We start from the raw sequence: 20,579 nt of genomic DNA on the forward strand, positions 1-20,579 counted from the left end.
AGCCTATGACAATTAAACAGAGTCCCAATAAAAATAAGTGGTATACATAACGTTAATTCACATAGGAGAAAATTAATTGTATAAGAGATGCCAGTAGTAGAGCCACATACCAGCAGCAATGGCCATATAGATCAGTGAGAATCCAAGTCAGCTCTTGGAAGCAAGAGTTTGGGCAAGTAAAATAGGAACATATAGCTTGATTAAGAGAAGTTATTGCTATCATAAACAGACACAAAACATTTTTTTAAAAAAACCCACCATCACTGAATATAATGTGATATTATTTCTTTAAAATTATTTTTTGCTAGAGTTAGGAAGATGAAGTAGTCTTTTGAGTATTCATTTTGCTTTTCAGGTAGCTAGGATATACATGACATTAACAAACCCAACCGTTACACATAATAGAGTGAAATGAAATGTAGCTAAAATCTACAGTGGAACAAATAAACTTTTATTGAATACAGCAGACTCAATACTATTACTCAAATGTATCCCATTTGCCAAATAAAAATTGCATCTCATTTGCTAGGTCTTGACCACCACCGCCCCTGGCTAAAATCAACATGCCTTTTGCACTTCCTTAGAATATGAAGCAACAGTCATACTGATCTCAGGGAATGAAATTCACTAGCTGAGTAAGGATTTCATTAACCTATTCCATTCTCAAGTGGGTCACAAAGACAAAATAACATGTATTGTTTACTGCAGGAGTGAAAAACCACAGTGTTTGCCAGTGCTAATTTTCAAACCCACTGTGGGCAACACTGTACAGTTTTTGTACCATCTGCACTTACAATTGTAAGTTCTAGGATCACTGGTGGGTTGGAATGGGTATTAAAGTTAATACAGGTTGAGCCCCCTTATACAGAATTCCAAACACCAAAATAGTCCAAAACTCACAAACTTTGTTTCATGAATAAAATTATTGTAAATTTTATATAAAATTACCTTCAAGACTACCTTCAAGATATCTTGGTATGTACATATATGCAAATACATATACATTCTAAGATAAAAATAAATAAATCCAAAACACTAATGGTCCAAAGCATTTTGAATAAGGGATAATCAAGCTGTATGCAGTTCTTAACATCCTCTAGAAATGGCAATTGACTATTCTGAGGAAGAAACTATTCTTTAAAAATTGAGATGGGGAAATATGATGAAAGCCTTGGGAAGTAAAAAGTCCCTGGAGAGCCATATACAGCCTGTATGATGAACAATCTATGGTGTCTAGCAAGGGTGAAAAAGAGAAAACAAAATGATGTCACATCAGTGAATTTTCCATACATGGAAACCTTGTTTTACCTTGTTTTGGGCAAAGGGTGTGAACCTACCATACCAAAATGATCACATGTTGGTGGCAAGGGTGCTCAAACCTCAATAATCCCACATAGCTGGGCTTGCATCTGGTTCTAGTTCATATTCTCTTTTCATTATCTCTACATAAGTTGCAGCATATTATGTAACACAATTCCACCCCAGTACAGATCAGCATCAGGTTCAGCAGTTAAGAAACTGTAAACTGGAGTGATTCTAACTGCCAAAGATTCACCTTTACTGTCAAGATTAGCCGAACAGGACCTCAAGCCCTACTTTTCACATCCTTGCAGTGCAAATGATGCTTTTCCAAGTCACTGAAGATTGGAATGCTGGAAAATGATATCCACGTCACACTTCTGCCTTTGGACAAGCAGTTGGGGTAGGACCTCAAGGGGTCTCTCCTCTTGTTTGTTTTCAAGGCACCCCAGGATTAGAGAGGCATTAGGATGTCATTTCCTGGCACTTCAATCCTCAGCACCTTGGAAATATTTTCATCTGGATACTGCCATGCTGTGAAAGGCAGTTTTGAAGGGGCACAATTAATTATAACTATGTAAACAGAGCTCCATCATCACAGCTGTAATGACCATTCAGGACCTCAGTCTTAAGTTCTATTTAAAACCACACTGGACAATTGAATTTATATTTCCAGTTCAATTTTGTTCCAGAAATAAACTGCTATCTGTGAAACCTGTCTTTACATAAATGTGCCTAGAATTATTCCAACCATGGGGTCGAACTATCATTTAAATATTTGAACCCTTAAAATTATTTGCTTGTCTTAATTGTAAGATCCCAACTCTCGATTGTCACCTGAGCTGTAATCAACAAAGATATTATCAAATGACCCTCAAATAATGTAACAAGGTCCACTCATGAATCTTTAAGGCAGTGGTTCTCAACCTGGGGTCCCCAGATGTTTTTGGCCTACAACTCCCAGAAATCCCAGCCAGTGTACCAGCTGTTAGGATTTCTGGGAGTTGAAGGCCAAAAACATCTGGGGACCCCAGGTTGAGAACCACTGCTTTAAGGGGTGTGGTTACTCCTCCTTCCTGCACCCCCTCAACAGAAGGGGAATCATATTTCTCTCTAGATGGCTGAGGGGAGATGATAGGAGGCTCAAAGAGAACAGGAAGAGTGCCAGAGCATGAGGATAATCCTATTCACCTTGGTAGCTTTAGTGTCTACCAAGAATCCTCCAACAACATTCTCTGATAAAGTAACATACTGATAAAGTAACATACTTGTGTAGATGAGAAACCCATCTACTAACTAGGATGCTACTTGTGACTTTCACCATATCACAAGTTTAATGAGAGCTAAAAAGTCAAAAGATAAAAGGGCAAAGACAGACTTCCTCAGACTCATTCCATGTGGTCTGCGAAAAGTTGAGGTTCAAAATGCAACAATTGAAAAGCATGGATTCTATTCTTGAAAAAAAATCTCCAAAATATCTCAATCATGTTATTCTGAAAAGGTTTCCAGGGGAGAGAAAGAAAGAAAAACTTTTGAATGTTTTATTTTTAGAAGCCAGTACAAAGCTCTAAAATCCAGATTATCCCATGGTTTAGGCAGATACTGAACATTTGAATGTAAAAATCTTCTTGAGAAGAATCACCAACATATACATCTCAATTTCCCACTCCTTCCCTCTGTCACTTTATGTACATAGACAAGAAAACATGTACCTGTAAAGCTACTGTTCATTTCAGGGACGTCATCCTCCTCTTCATTCTCTGTATGCACTATGCCCGCATTTTGCATATCATTGTAAGACTTGGTTCGTTTAGGGGTTGACTGCTTGGAGCCGGACTGGAGGTTTTGCAAAGCATCAGTGTTATTCACATTCCCACTGAGGGGTTGGCTGGGAGGTTTGGGTGTTCCATAATAGTTACCTAGGCAATAGAAACACATTTGCATATTGTGGTTGTTTTTTTTTTAAAGAAGGAACAGATTTCAACTCATCAAAGATTTTGTCTTTTCCTCCTCATTCACTACTTTCAATTTCACTCTCACCTAGAATGAACAAATATTCTTCCCAATCCTACATTCCCACCAGTGGAAAGAATCTCCACCCCCACAAAAGAAAGTAAACCCAATATGGTCTGATGTTTTTCTTTTTTGAAATTCATTCATGTTTACATTTAAAAGCAGAAGCAAAGCTTGTCTTTTTGCGGTGTGCCAAGCATACAAGGACTACAACAAAGAGAACGGTGCTGAATAGCCCGTCCTTTCCAAAAACCCTAAATCCAACAACATTCATTACATTTGAATTTCAATTAGCTGTAGTAGATTTTTTTTTAAAAAAAAAGGCATGCATGCTCCCACAGAATGCCGTGCCAGATTTAGAGCAAGCCCTACACAAAATAAAAAATTCATTACAACCATCACCCAGAAAAGTGATGAAAGATTGGGATGACCTGCTTTAATACACATCTTCTGTGGGTGGCAGCTACATTTTTTAACAGCAATAGTTCTTCAAAAAGGAAACTTTTGGGCAGAGGGGAGGGAGGAATGGTACCACTTGGCATCTGTCTTTCAAAGCAAGTTTTCAGCTGTCAACGTTGCAAGTTCTAATACAGCACAGAGAAACTGCTGTGGGTTTTCCCTACTCCTGCTGTATTGGCATGTGCCAAGAGCTTGGTGTGTGCCAAGATCTGTTTGCAGCTGCCCTGCATGGTGAAACACTGACCTGCAGATGGCAGTTCCTTGGGTTCTTGGTGCCATTCCACCTGGGCTGAGCTTCCTGATCTTGGAGAGCTTTGTTCAAATTTGTTCCTGAGCACTAACATACTTTTATGTCCTTGGTTGGTTCTCACTTCTCAATTGCTTCTTGATTTCTGCTCTGGCTACTGACTTGCCCCACTACTCCCAATTCGTCTAGCTACTGATCTACCCGAGTCCTCACAGTCTAGTATTAGAAGATTAAGATGATGCAGAGTCCTCACCTTCTTTTGATCCCTTAGCAGACATGACCAAAATCCCATCTCTATTTTCTTTTCTTTTTTACCTCATAATGGTGCTAATGTTACAATTTATTGTAACATTGTGCAACACAATTTTTATTCCTGGGTTATAAATGTCATTTCCTAATTGATTTTATTATAAAAACATGGAAAAAAATCATTAAACTGAAAAAACTTTGTTTTTGCAAGACATCCTACAGAACATTTTGCTATAGTTTTTCAATGAATATTCCATTGAGTCTCAACTAATTCAGCATAGTTTGTGGCAGCCACAAAAATGAAGTTTCTGGAGCATAACAACTACTTTCAAAGTAAGTACCTCACAATTGAACGGTAACCAGGAACAGATTTTTTTCAAGTTTTGTTACATATTGTAATTGGTAATTGGCCGGATATATTTATTAAAGGGCCTTTTCGCAGTATACAATAATAACTCTATGATTTCCCTTTAACAACCATGACAACAGTAAAATTAAATCAGATGTATAAAGAAGTATCAAAATCCTGTTGGAAATGCGATGTGCATGATGGAAGTTTCTTTCACCTATGGTGGAGTTGTGATACAACTCAAAAATATTGGAAAGGTATCCATGAAGAAATGCAAATAATATTTAAGAAAAATTTCCCGAGAAAAGCTGAGTACTATCTATTGGGAATTACAGACAGTGATATAAGTTTAGATGCAAATGAAGACATTTTATTTACTTATTTGACTATGGCTGCCAGAATTATATTCGCAAAATTATGGAAGCAGAAAGAAATCCCGGAGAAATTTCAGTGGATAAAGAAGATAAATGAAATTAAGGACATGGATACACTGACTTTTTTATTGAAAAAGAATACTGGCAACCCCATAAAACAGACAAACTGGTCAATAATTAATGAGTATATTGAAAATAGAGTAAAGGACCTTTAAGAAAATATAGTGCTTATTAGACAGACATGATTGGACATTTGAAGGAGATGGACAAAAAGGAAAAAAAACGTGCAGAATCAGAAGGAAGCCCAATTTTTTTTTCTATTTTTCTTTTTTCCCCTTTCTTTTTTCGGGGATTTTTTTTTCTTTTTTCTGACCCTTATCTATTATTCCAACTTTTCTATCCTCTTCAAATTATTCCCCCTCTTTCGTTGTAGTTACTGATATTTCAATAAAAAAAATTATATGCAAAAAAAAAAAAACACAAACAATAGCATGATAAATTACATAAAGCATAAAAATACAGCAAAAAATATATATAATTAACAACCATGACAACATTCTATAGGAATCAAGTTTTGTACTTCTGTGACTCACTAGAGTCACTGAACACCTTGGGATTCCATGGGATTCAGCTAAGGCCATTACAATAAAATCATGAGGCTATAATCTTGTATTGTCAAAGGTCCAAAGGCCTCTGATCACAAGGGGAAAGCCCATGCATGCATAAGTTGTATGCACACAGACTCTGAGTTCAACATGAAGAAGCCTGAAGTGGGGAAGCCAGGCACCCACAATTTACAAACACATGTAAACTGTGCTAAATTTTCACTGAACATTTAGTGAATATGTTACAAAAATGGTTGCTAATTGGGATGGAGTTATAGTATTTCCCAAAAAAATAACATATGCTAAAATTGCTAGCTGTTGTGTGTATTTATGATAAAATATTATGTTTATTAATTACCTTAAAACATTACTTTGGTAAAGTATTTGTCCAATGTATTTTAAGTATATTTTAGATAATTCAAGTAATGAAAAAAGTAAAGCACTACTCTTTAAACATGTAACAAAACCATACAATGACCATAAAGTATAAAGTATAATATAAACTATTAAGTATACTATAATAAATATGTCCCATGCCTTGCTCAAACAACAATAAGGTTTTTGAGAATAACATCTAATATATTTTAAAATGGTAAAACCATCAGTAAATATTCATAATCACAACTCTGAAAAAATCATAACAATTGTTATAAAACCCACCACTACATCAAATAGATACAGTGTGTGCTAGGAGAGAGGGCACTGCATGCCATAGGTTCACCACCACTGAACTATAACATAAAGATGGAACATATAATACATAATATATGTAAGGAGAGAAGAAACTGCCCTATTCCTTCATACTTTACCTCCAACTTTTAATTGTGGCAGGTGACTTTCTAAACTGAGAATTTAGCTCTTTATTTGATTCTGAATGTGGAAAATTAGTGTATGGAAATGTATGGAAAGCTTCTAAGGGCAGAGGCGTCTTTCCTCTTGAAAAATCCCTTTCCATGCCAAGAGGGTAATGAAAATAAGAATTGAGAAAATAAAGCTTGAACACTTCTCCCTTTTCACTTGTTTATGCTATACATATAAGAGTATCATAATTAGGGCATATGTTGACGTTGCATGTTACATTTATATTCCAAGTTTTTTGTTGTCATTGTTATTTTAGGAAGAGCCAATATGGTGTACTAGGTGCAGGACTAGGACTCTGAAGACTAGGTTTCAAATCCCTATTCATTCTGGTCAAGGCACACTTTCTCAGCCCCCTCAAAACAAAGAGTCCTGCATCTGAAATGTCACACTTTTTCAATATGAATTGCAGTAGTGAGTTATCTCTGACCTGGATAGGGTCCTAGTGTAGCAGAGCCTCCTAGCTCTCCAATTCTGTTCCAGATGCAGATTGGCCTAACTGCATCTACTCTTAAGTAAGAGCAGAGGAAAGAGGCTAACTACCAATTGACAGCAATATCTACTTTGGCGATTGACAGATTGAGAATTCCAAGCTAGAAGAATGACATCAGTATTTCTTCTCCCAAAAAGCTTATTTCTATGTGGTGGAATGGGGAGGGGTGGACACACTTGCTTTAAAGAATGAGTCCACCTCAAAGAGCCCTGTTCGGGCCAATACAATGGCTAATTCAAGTTTCAGCTCTTCAGGAGTAGGAACACCTTTAAACTCATTCTTCATTTTGAATCTTGAATGTGTGTGTGCGAGTGTGTGAATTATTGATTCCAACTAAATGACTTCTCATGGTAAAAGCCTTAAAGGAGATAAAGAAAGTTCGTACAGCAGCCTAAGCCTCTATTAGAAAAGATATTCTCATGCTCTATATAATGCTGGAGTAGCTAATAGATGGTAGAATGGAAAGAGGGAGACAGCAAAATAGAGAAAGAAAAAAGCAACAGGGAGAGAAGACAACTACCATTCTTTATGCTGCCTTCCGGTAACACTGCAGTATTGATCTTTCTTTAACTCCGTTCTGGTTTATAGAGGAGACAGAGGCTGACAGCCTGTAACAAATTCTTCAAGCTGGCTGCCCATTAACTGGCATAATCCCTCAGTGTTGCTCTAACTCAACTCCTCTACTTTTAAACAAGGCTCTGGATTTGTCATCAGTAGAAATCGATATCCAAAGAAGGATATTTCAGTTATTTGTTTTCCTTAGATTCAAAACATTCACTGTTCCAGTTGAAAGATCTTTCCATATGTTTTCATGCACACCAGCCTTCAAATCAATTGTTGACTTTTGATGATCCTATGAATTTCATATGGTTTTCTTGAGTGAGGAATATTCAAATGTGGCTTTGCACTGCATTGCAAGACAGCAAAGGGAAAATGGTATGCTGAATTCTACATGCCGACCTCTACTTCTGGGCTGGAGCAGCTAAACGAAGAAACAGAGTCAACACAACTGATAACTAAACTGAGATGATACTTCCAAAGGACAGCCAGGCAAATAAGGCTCAGACAGAGCCACCCCCGCCCCTCCACACACACACACACACAAAGTGGGGTGGAGATACAAAAGAAAATAGATTTGCAGAAGATATATATCTTCAAATTCTGATGTAATTATAATTAAATAGAAATAGAAATAAGAGATGTAGTGGTTTGAAAGTTGAATTAGGACTGCTCAGCCAAGGAAAGCCACTGGGTGACCTTGGACAAACATACTCTCTGAACAAATATAGCCAAGAAAACCCTGTGAAACAATAGGTTCACCTTAGAGCAGAGCTTTCCAAACATTTCATATTTAATGTATTGTCGAAGGCTTTCATGGCCGGAATCACTCAGTTCTTGTGGGTTTTTTCGGGCTATATGGCCATGTTCTAGAGGCATTTCTCCTGACGTTTCGCCTGCATCTATGGCAAGCATCCTCAGAGGTGGGGGATGCTTGCCATAGATGCAGGCGAAACGTCAGGAGAAATGCCTCTAGAACATGGCCATATAGCCCGAAAAAACCCACAAGAACTGATTTCATATTTAGACATGAATCATTTCATGACACAGTAATTCAGTTTTACTAGCAAATTGAAGGTTAAAACCAATCCCTTCTAAGAGATATCAACACATACATAAATAGTAATAATGAAATGTATTTACAGGCTAATCTGTAAACATATCTCATGTTTTTAAAAATATATGATTTTCTGATTATTCCAAATAGACTGCATTTACATGACACACTGCAGCCAACACACCAACATATCGGAACACAAAGTTTCCATAAATCAGAAATTACTTTTTTTATTTATCATGTCAGGAGCAGACCAAACAGTTATATTGCATTTTTAAACAAACAAACAAAACACAAAGTTTGCAAGCTTGGTAGTTGATTAAATGTCCTTTGACCAGTAGCTGGCCACTTTGAGTGCCTAGAGAAGCCTCCCTGCAGGATTGCAAGACATCCAGGCATCCCCTGGGCAACGTTTTCGTAGCCAGCGGATTCTCTCACTCCAGAAGCAACCAGAAGAAATTACTTGAAAGCACACAATAACAACAAAGAAATACAACAAATCTTACTGTGTTTAATAGGGAAGAATGTGACTAAATGAGCTGTGAAACTATGCATTCTGTTGTTCATGGTTAACCAAATAGCCATGGCTTGGGGAGCTTTCCAGTAGAGGCCTATCCCTGTTAAAACTTTGAGTCCCTGCATGTTTTGATAGGGAAACCAACAGATTCAAACATGGCCACCATTTACACTCCATAGCCCAGAGCTGAGTCTTCTGCTATACTTAAGGGAAAGATTTCTCAAAACCTTGGGCAAGGAGAAGAGATCTGAGAGGGAAATGTTATATGTACAGATGGTACTATCAAAACTTTCCCATTTTTGTGCAGAACATCCTTTGAATGTCCTGCTTTCTACCCAGTTCACTATTCTTCAATCCCGCTTTCTTTTTAGAAACGTCCTTCAGCAAAGCCTTTTCACACCTGGCTTCACTTTTAGTTGTAATTAAAGGTCAAGCTTGGTTTTCCAGCAGTGTGGAAATCCAAATGTCAAAACAGATGCCAAATATTTCATGTCTCTTTATATGTCACCCATCACAAGCAGACAGAGAAACCCCTTTACAACCCTTTCACATTCTTCCAATTCTCCCCCCATCCCTTCTCTTGATAGCTGACTATCTGATGGGGTAATTCAAATACTTTATCCACCATTAGAGTTCCTAATGGTAAGCTGGTGATCTCACTTTATATTAATAAATTTGATACGCACTCTTATTAAAATTAGGAGTTTTGATACAAATGGATGATAATATGGTAATGGTATGCACATCCGTTTTATACCATTTATAAAAACACTTTTATTTTGCTAGTTGTAATGGTCTACACTTTTTTATAAATTAATATTTGGATGACAAAACATAGATCTGATCCAGAGGTCTCTTGTTACATAGCAGATATTTGGTGGAACACTCCCTTGATTTCAATGTCTCCTCAGTTGTATTCCATTTGTTCTTTCACTTTCTAGTAATGTAAATTACTGCAGTCATCCACTCAGGGAATACAAGTGCTACCCTGTGATTTAGTACAGCACACCCACTACAAATAATGTGATCAGTCAAAGCGAAGCTGAAGTACATCTGATCAACCTAAAGTCTGGAGATTACTCTTTCAATGATAAGTGAAGAAGGTGGGGAGGGTGGTATTTGAGGAAATGAAGCATTGACACAAAACAATTTGAGATTTCAAAGGGGTTCAAATTTATCCCATGAATCTCCCCAATCATTTTGTAGGTCAAAATGAGTTTTTATAAGTATTGGCATATCCAAGCTCCTGGTATGCAACCACCGTAATTTTAAGGTTTAAAAAATCATCCAGTTTTTAATGATGCAGTGTAGCAGATCTTAAAATGCATAAGAAACAAACTTACTTCTTAGCCAAGAAAAACCAAAACCAACATCACAAACAAATAAACAACAAAACTCCATCAGTTTTCATGGTAGTTTCTTATTCTCTGTCAAACAGATTTTAAAAACCACATGTATAGCAAAAGCAATCATAGCATGGTCTAAAGATGGATTTCTTCCTGGGAGGAGTCCCTAAGGGATGTGAAAGCATTGTAAAACAAAGAAATTGCCAGGCATGCCCAGCAATGAAAATCAATACATTATTATTGCTGTATTTATTAAGTTTTTGTTCCACATTTTCCCTCTGACAAGTTCAAGGCAATAAACATGTCCTCGCCTCCCCCCAGTTTGATTTTCATACTATGAGTTTGTTTTAGATGAGACAGTGACTGACCGTGTCATCTTCTGGTTCTTAGGCATGACATGGTGAATTTACCCTACTAACTGCATTTGTTCCTCTTCCTCTTTTACACCATTGCAACAACTTGCTTGCCTGGAAGGTACTAGATAGGCTTGTGCATTTGGGCTGAACCTCAATCCGTTTCTGCTGGCCGAATTTTGGGAGACCCCTGGATTTGTTTTCACGTGCCTCCTGAAAAGGGGCAGATAGCCGTTTTTGGTCCTCAACTGAAAAAATGTGGCTAGGTTCGGTCTATTGGCAGCAATGGGGGGGGGGGGGGCTTCCCAGGCTCCTCTTCCCATCATTTTTGGGGCTATCGGGATGAAAATGATCACACTGGAGGACACATCAAACACTTTTAGCCCACCAAGCTTCATAACGTTTGGGTCATCCCCTGATTTTTAGGATTATTTTTCTTTTTAGTAGCAGCAGGGCACCATTCCTTCCTGCCAACTGCCAAAGATGCACTTCCACATCACATAGCCCAGTGCCCCACTACTGACAACAGCCAAACTATTACTAAAACAACTTTATTATTATTATTATTATTATTATTATTATTATTATTATTATTACTGTAAATTCAGAAGACAGAAGGCAGAGAGAGAAATATAAACACAGATAATTTATTTGCAAAAGAATGAAATTATAGGTAGGTAATGAGGTAGTAGTTTTCTGAGAATGAGGCTTTTCTGTTTGTTTACTGGGATTTATCATCATCATCATCATCATCATCATCATCTTTTAAAGCATTTTTCTGAAGTAGAGGAGGGAAAGAGAAAAATAAGCTAAAGGGTGACTCAAGGCTCTCAGAGCCACCCAAATATTTTTAAAGAAAAGCACACCAAGAGCAAAGAGATGCTCTTTCTTTCTCCCAAGTCCCCAAATGCATGCACACATTCCACCCACCTGCCCTGCACTTTTCCAACTCCCAGTTACTCTGAATAAAAAGAATAAGGAAAATAAAGGAAAATTTAAAAGATTCAATGCTAGGTCAAGCCAAACCATAAAATAAAGCTGAGAGCAAGCAGAAAGGCAATCGGACCGAAGCACCTCCCTAGAGCCAGGATGCAACTGAGAGCAATGGAGGCACTAGTTTCACTAAATAGACAAAGCTTGCATAAGACATGTCATGGCATTATTCTATTCTGATTGGCCTGACAGGCAGGGTTCACAGGGAAACCCCGTGCAAGCACAAAGCAGCCTCTTTGTGCGCCTCATGATACCGAATAAAAGGAGGAGCCATGACCAGTTTCAGCAAAAAGAAAAAAAAAGCCATGGTGGCTGAACCCTTACCGTTATGGCCAGACAAACAAACCAGATTGGGCAAAGGAAACCGATCAAACCGAATCCAGGCACACAATAGTAGATAATCAGGCTGTGGCATATTCTGCTCTAGCAACACATCTACAATGATCAGTTATCCTGAAAGCGGGGGCAATCAACTCTGTGGTGGCAAAATAATACACAGAGCTGATTTGGTTTAATGCATTCCAAGACCAGTTGACACAACCTTTGAACTGTATTAACCAAAATTGTGGTGATTCCGAATTCTACCTGAGACCCTGGAGCAAACCAAGAGTTTGAACCAGTGTTAGCAGTTAGGCCAACTCTGAAATGAATTCAGCACCGTTGAATGGTCAGATCTCCCTCCTGCCTCCCAGTACCTAGGCAGCTAGTGATCAAGCCCATCCTGGGATCGATCTGGCATCTGCCACTCTGAATCCGCCCTGGCATAAAGGCTTCATGTAGAGCCAACTCCAGGTCATTCCACATCCTGCAAATTCTGGGCAAAAATCTGAGATCTAGGGATGGACCCTTAGTTATGCACTATGCCTTAAGCGGCTACCACAGTTGTACATTGTTAATCATTTAAACACAGACTGCATAAAACATAGTTTCATGTTTGAAATTAAGACAGAAGCCCTTGCTAAAGGGGGTGTTCTCTGATCAAAGAGAAATGAGTGGCTTATCCCTTTTCACTTAACTGAAGGAGATGGGATGAGGAGCGTTTGTTTTACTAATAAAAGAAATACGACATACAAATTGCCCCAAATCAAGATTGACAGTTGGAAATTGAAATCGAGTAGGATGTGCAAATAGAAGCAAACTGAATGGCCAGCTAGAAGAGCTCTTTTAGTAACAGAGAAAAGGAAGGAGGGAGGGAGTGAGCTGATAGAAAGCCTTCTTGGCTGGAGATTTACACACAGGTAACCCCGCCCCCCCCCCAAAAAAAACCAAACAAACAAAAAACCACAACCCTGTTGCCTCAAGTTTTTCCTGAGAAAACTGGAAACTTGGGGTGAGGGAGCAATACTGATATCTAACAACATTATTTACAATGCAATTCACCTATTAAATCACATTCACTTTCATGGATATTCTACCAATGGCATTCTACATCATGGCTACAAAAATCACACATACATAGTGGAAGCATTAGCAAAAATATGCCAAAGCAAAGGCACTGTATGTGTGTGAGGAAATGAAAGGGAGCTTTAGTTAAATGTTACTTAAAACATGGCCCCAAATTCAGAAATAAGATTATTCAAATATGTTCTGCCTCTAATCTACTATTTGCCAACCAGCAAAGAAAATCTTGAAAATAAGGAAAATACTAAATTAAATAAACTTATGCCTCCATGTCTTTTATACCTTCTTTGGCTTCCACATACTAGTTGATGCTATTAGAAAAAAAAACCAAGTTACATACTCAAATTAGATTAACTAACAGGTTTTAAAAAATATAATTCCCAGAATTTTCAGAGAAACATTCATGTTAGCCTGTTGCTAAGGATGGAGTCTTTTGGTACCTTAAAAACTAACCAGATCTTAGCTGGAATACATTATACTGCAATAAATTACCATGACCATGTCTGAAAACATCCAGAGTGTAGACACCAGATGTAGTTAATTGGAGTAAAAATCCATCAGCTCACTTATGTATGCGTGCGTGCGTGTGTATATCTTGATACATTTCTTTTATTTGTCACCTTTCTCCCAAAAACAAATAGCGAGTTATCATTCTTAAGGGACTGAAGATTCCATTATGGGTATTTTTTTTTCTGTATCAGGAGTGACTTGAGAAACTGCAAGATATTTCTGGTGTGAGAGAATTGGTCGTCCGCAAGGACGTTGCCCAGGGAATGTCTGGATGTTTTGATGTTTTACCATCCTTGTGGGAGTTTTTTCTGATGTCCCTGCATGGGGAGCTGAAGCTGACAAAGGGAGCTCATCCACACTGTCCCCAGCTTTGAACCTCTGACCTTTGAACCTTCAGTCCTGCCAGCAGAATTGTTTAACCCATTGCACCATCGGTGGCTCCCATTATGGGTAATGAATCCTATGGACTATGCTTGGGAGATTGGGCAATATTCTTTCCACACAAAAAAAAAAAGAGAGAGAGAGAGAAGTGAGCCCTATCAGCAAACTGTGCAATATGCAAAAACATGGGAGAATATTCTCCCATACTAGCTGGCTTGTGTTTTCAGATCTTCTGAGAAAGTTTGTTTTCTGTCTCATAATGATCACAGTAATAATATACTTTATTTATATTCTGCTCTATCTACCCAAGGGGACTCATGGCAGATTACAGATCACATATACAGCAAACATTCAATGCTGTTATACAATTAACGAAGACAGATAGTACATAAACAGAGGTAAAGTTTTCCCATATTTTTCCATCTCTGGCATTTGGAGGCTATGTTTGACTCTGGCCACAGGGAGGTGCTGTCACTCCATCTTCCATTCCAAGGAGCTTTGTTGTCTGTAGATGTTCTCCCAATCTAATTGCCAGTATGTCTGCATGGCACCTTTTATTATCTCCCCACCAAAGCGGTACCTATTTATCTATTCACATTGCTGTTTGCAAATTGCTAGGTGAGCAGAAGCTGGGCTGACGATCACAGGTACATTTGATGACAACATGAGAGATGGCTTTCTCAATGGCGGCCCCCAGGATCTAGAATTCCCTTCCCAGAGAGGTTAGATTGGCACTATTTATTACCTAGGTAGGCAAATACCTTTTCATTCCAGCAGGGCTTTGGGGATTAACTTTTAGGGGAAACAAACCTGGTATAATGTGTAGGGCTTTTATTTGTCATTGTTTTAATTTGTTTTAACTGGTTTTAAATTTATAATGAGTCAACTGCTTTTTAACTTATGTATACTATTAATTTTTAAGTATTATTGTTTTAACTCTTGTAAACTGCCTTGAGTCCCAAGCTGAAGAAAAGGCAGGATAATTTATTTATTTATTTAGAGGATTTCTATACCGGCCTTCTCAACCTCCACGAGGGACTCAGGTCGGTTTACAGTACATATCAAATACAATCAGGATAAAGATAAATAAACAAATAAATAAATGTAAAAACAACACATCAACTATAAAGAGGTTAGATGTGAACTAAACACAGAGAATCTGTGATTCTCTAAGGAGACCAAATATCAGGTACAATTTTCTTCTCCAAAGAAAAAAGAATATAGGCCATCCCATCTCAAAAACTCATAAAATATTGTAATCAGTCTAGTCACGTTCTGGAATCTCCTCTTTCCCAGTGATATAGTTTGCTGAAACTTTAGAAGGGTCTTTTGTCAGAAGTCTACAGCTCAAGGAATATAGTTAAAACAGTGTTACCAACCAGAGAACAGCAACTTTTACAGCATGACAATGAAAGAAGAACTCTATGTGGGCCACACCTGAAGATCTGGCTATTGAACAGGATTTCTACATGGAGGTAAAATAAACAGCAAATAGAAAAGGCAGGACAAACTAAACCCTGCACAGAAAATAACAGAACGTCACAACATGTCAACTAGAAGTTATAGACTGAGACCACTCAAATATTTCATCAAGGAGCCACAACCCATTGTGGATTATAATACTGCCCTTTAAAAACTTTGACAAGTGCATGTCATACAAGATGTAGGATAAGACCCTGTTACAAACCTAGATGCCACCTCTAGTCCTATATGTATTCTGGCTTGTATTCTAACATTACTAGTAATGTATTCTAACATTACTAGGAACTTCATAGATCCTAGTAATGTTAAATACAGCAGAAGCATATTTGCTCATCTTTCTCAAACAATGCCCTCCTGTATTCTACACAGAACAAACACAGTAGCCTCTAAGCAAAATAATACGTGGACAGAAAACTGACATCAAAAATTTCAATCATGTTGGAACATTTATGTCTTCCAGGACACTCTGTCCCTAAAGTCAAGGTGATGGTTGTGGAACAAGGAAACTTCAAACCAGGGCCAAATAAGAGAGATAACTAGTATGGATTCTGGACTGTGATGAAGACATCTTAGTACATTACATGTATTAACATGGTGGTTTCATTACATATCTATATGTAACAAATAATAATCTTAATGAAAAATCTCTGGCTATTACATGATAAGATTTTTGCTTTACTTTCTTTTTGCATCTTATGAAGCTGAACCATCTTATGAAGCTGAGATTGAGGCTTATGCTTCAAGCCTCAATCTCTCAATTGCATTCAAAGCTGCTACAAGACCCCTTTTTGTATGTTTGCCCATTTATGCATGGCTGTGTGTAAACCTATAATCAATTGTTTTCTTTTCAACTAGTGAAAGATGACTCATGTTACTTTCAAATGGCATCTAATTAGTGCAGAAAAAAGGATCCCAGTGTACCTAGATCTTTAGTGAGATCCTGAACAGCTGCCATGAGGTTCTTATATTTTATTTGAGACTTATAGTTGTTCTGCTTTGGAATGCCTCAGAATTCCCCCTCCCCTCTATCAATATTTTTGTGGGTATAAAAAAACTAACAATATTGTTCGTAGCTTTTGCTCCTCCAGATGTTTTGGATGTTAATATCCAGAATCCTGGTTGGGACTTCTGAGAGTTGAAAGTCAAAACATTTAGTTGAGAACTGCTGCTATAAAACATTATATTACTGGAAAAGTAAAAATGCTACAATACATCGCATTTCAATTCTCTGCCTACACCCAATTATAACAGCCCCTTTTCACCTTGGCAGGAGAATGAACAATCTTTTGCTCACAAAAGGGAACTGTAACAATATATTATTTACAAATTCAACACTACTGAACCTAAAATGGTATGGTCAACTCATGTTGAAGTAAAATTGGTTGGTATCAGAAATACGGTGAAAAATCACCATCATTCACTATGAAGAAATAAAATATTTCAAATATTGTAGAGATAAGAGAACTAATGTAATCAAAAAGAAAACATTCCAAAAGGGACTGGTTAACACCTTCCCAAGGTCCAAGTCTCAAGCATTTGATCAAAAGGAGCTTAATCAAGAATACATTTTCCTGCCCTGATTACTATGACCCTGTTCCAATCTGACTGAAAGAGGTACATGCTAGACCTCAGAAGTGTGCAAACTGCATCACAAAAGTTGAAGGCCATTTCTCTTTCCCAGATCACTTCTTGGTCTGATCTAAAAGCATATTATTGGCAGATTACAGTAATTAAAGCTCAGCATGTAATGGTTAAACCATCAGTGTGATTGGTGTTCTGTCTGTATTTCACTTTGTTTTACTGAAATGGAAAGGATAACACATCTATTCTAGTCCCGAGAGTTTCTATAATTGTGCTTTTAGAGAGAAGATGAACCCTCAAAGAACACATGTGAGGCTTCAAAATAAAAACCGAGGGTTATACTATTCATAAATTTAAATCTACTGTGATATCTCAGAAATTGTATTTAAACACTAAAAAAAGTTATAGATTTTCAATCAATGAAATGACATTGCACAGGAAAAGAGCTTATGTTCATCTAATTTAAATAATGTAAAATGTTTCAAAGTCAGCACCTTAACCTGAATATATACATATATATATACATATACATATATATATATATATACACACACACACACACACACACATACATACACAAAAGAGCATGAAATGACATGTTTATCCACTAATAACAAGTAATAGATGACATAGCACTAACATCTAAAAATACAGTAGACTCTCAGTTAACTGCCACCCATAGGGACTAGTAGATGCCAGATAAATGTCTATGGTTGCTTGAGAATTACAACTTAAAATAAGCCTATTTCTATAACCTATATTATACCATACCATAAATTTTGTATTGACTTGATATTAATATTGACATACAGTAACACAACAATAGGACCCCCAGTGGCATAATGGGTTAAACCCTTATGCTGGCAGGACTGAAGAATGACAGGTCGTGGGTTCAAATCTGAAGAGAGCACGGATGAACTTCCTCTGTCAGCTCCAGCTTCCCATGCGGGGACATGAGAGAAGACTCCCACAAGGATGGTAAAACATCAAACATTTGGGCGTTCCCTGGACAAAGTCCTTGCAGTTCACCAGAAAATTGGCCCCCTAATTTAATTTACTATCAGCTCCTGCACTTTATCACTGTCTCCTGCCCTATAGATCTGGTGTTCTAAATAACCCTAATCTGGTGTTCTAAATAACCATGTTATTGGTTGTTTTATGATGTTGTTTTATGTTATTATGATGTTGTTTTACATTTTTTGTGTTGTTTTTAACCTATGTCTGGTCGAGCCTGTCCCCATGTAAGCTGCTCTGAGTCCCTTCAGGGAGATGGAGGCGGGGTACAAAAATAAAGTTGTTGTTCTTGTTGTTGTTGTTATCATTATTGCAGGTGGCCAATTTTCTCACACCAGAAGCAACTTGCAGTTTTTCAAGTCTCCCCTGACATGAAAAAAGTAATAAAACAAATAAAGACAAAGCTGATTTATGTAACACTGTTTTATTGTTTTATAAAAACAGCTTGAAAAGCATCATTTCTTCTCATTTTTGCCAATTGCTTGAGAGTTCCAGTTAATGGAGAGTCTATTGTAGGTATAGCTCTATTCTCAAGAGTTCCTATAAGCACTTGAACTGAGCAGACCTTTTTCAAAGTTATTTTTCCAATGAGATTTCTCCCTTTTACATAATCCACTTTCATTACACATCCTACTGTTGTATTACTTTTGGCTCTTGTTGCTTTTCCATTATTTCCTTTTACTTTTTTGTTCTTTTAAAAAGAAACCATCTTGACATTGATGTGAGAACAGCAGAAAACCTGAAGAATTCCTGTCAAGTTACCTCAAAAGTCCTTTAGTTACTTTGCAAAGCTACTTTAACTTTGTAAATGGCTGGAAAATGTCAGTCCTTTGCAGAGGAAAACCAAGTTGGCCATCACTTTCTTTTTGTAATATAACTTCATCTTAACTTTGTTTACCAACCATAAGTAAACAGTTACAAATAAATGAGTGATCTTTAAACTTGTTATTCTGTGCGCTGGGTTTTAGATGCTATTTGGATGGTGCATGAAAATTCTTTGCTCTGTAGATGGCAGTGTATAATTCCTTGAGAAGAGCAACCACTAATTCCCCATCCCTACTTATTAAGACCACAAAAACCCTTTGATTTAATTTATACTTCCTAAACTATGACTGCAGTGCTATAAAAATGCCGCAATTCCAACAAAATAAGATGCAGCTAAGTTATTTCTGTGCATAACTGAATGAAAGTAGGGAAACTCATGGACATAAATCAAAGGCAGAAAAGCTTTTTCCACCCAAGGGTCACAATCCTTTACGATTAACTGAGCGTTTCATGTCATCAGTAAGTGGAGTCTAAAACCCTGCACCTTAGAATTTCTCACATGTAATATTCAACACATGTGGACTGTACCATGACAGCTGATCTGTACCCATGAAGAGTTAATCAGATGTAATGGAATGTGCAAGCATATACCCCATACACTCATGTAACAGTTGAGAAATTTAGTCCAAAATACAACCACAAAAATCTGAGTCAAGTTTGAATATTGTACCTTAACTCTTACCAAAAAAAAAAAAAAACACAAAAAAAACCAACAAAAAACACTTATTCTAGGAGTTGAGTGGCAAAAGGTAGGAGCTTAGACCATCCCAGAAACTGAATATATCTCTCATTTTAAGTAAGAAAAATACGTTTCCAGACAAAAAAAAAATGTATTACATGAAGGCTCCTAGAATAGAACAGATCCCTCAGGTAATATACAAGCCTACTGTAATAGAAAAGTAATATGTTAAGCAAATAATAAAGTAACGAGTTACTTGGACAACACTGTGATAAGTAACAGAAATTTTCTAAACAGTTTACTGGATGATGAGAATTAAGTACTTCCAAAAAGCAACTTTCTCATCATGTTTAGTTCCAGTAATTTAAAAGGAGTCCACATAGCATAAGAGAAGAACAACTATTCCTTAGTAACATGGGTACTGTGCTTCCCCCCCCCCCCCCAATGTTACCTGCATGTCCTGCTCAGGTTAGTGGGAAACAACTGATAGGAGCAATAACTGTGGGTATATTTCCTGTCTGAAGCTCTGATTCTTGGTCTCATACTAACAGGAAAGGCATGGGAAGCCATTTATTTAGAAAGCATGATTTCAGAGCACTTGAGTAAAGCTATCTTTTATTTGGGGGGGCAGGCAGATTTCTAACTGGGCCAGTGTACAAGGAGCATACAACACCATGCCAGCTCCACTAGCTACCAGTCTGCTACCAAGCACAATTCAAAGTACTGGCTTTAGCCTATAAAGCCCTAAATGGTTCTGGCCCAGCCTAGCTATTCAAACGTATCTCCTACTATGATCCATCTCAGAGATTAAGATCTTCTGGGAAGGCTCTGCTTTCATTTCCATCTTCCTCACAAGCGCGACTGGTGGGGCCTTCTCAGTGGTGGCCCCTTGACTATGGAACTCCCTCTCTAGTGAAATTAGAGCAGCCCCCTCCC

The 20,579-nt window shown here is 37.5% G+C and overlaps 1 protein-coding gene across 15 annotated transcripts in view; it reads right to left on the reverse strand.

Moving 5' to 3' along the window:
• The window catches only part of MAGI1 (membrane associated guanylate kinase, WW and PDZ domain containing 1), a 595,596-nt gene that overhangs the window by 123,424 nt on the left and 451,593 nt on the right, over window positions 1-20,579 (reverse strand). For all 15 annotated transcript variants that reach the window (XM_067463460.1, XM_060766417.2, XM_060766416.2 and 12 more), the window contains one exon: window positions 3,012-3,218. In XM_067463460.1, coding sequence (XP_067319561.1) covers window positions 3,012-3,218 — 207 coding nt within the window. The remainder of the gene's footprint in view (window positions 1-3,011; window positions 3,219-20,579) is intronic.

The sequence above is a fragment of the Anolis sagrei genome, chromosome 2 (genome assembly GCF_037176765.1).
Source record: "Anolis sagrei isolate rAnoSag1 chromosome 2, rAnoSag1.mat, whole genome shotgun sequence".
In the NCBI taxonomy this organism is placed as follows: domain Eukaryota; kingdom Metazoa; phylum Chordata; class Lepidosauria; order Squamata; family Dactyloidae; genus Anolis; species Anolis sagrei.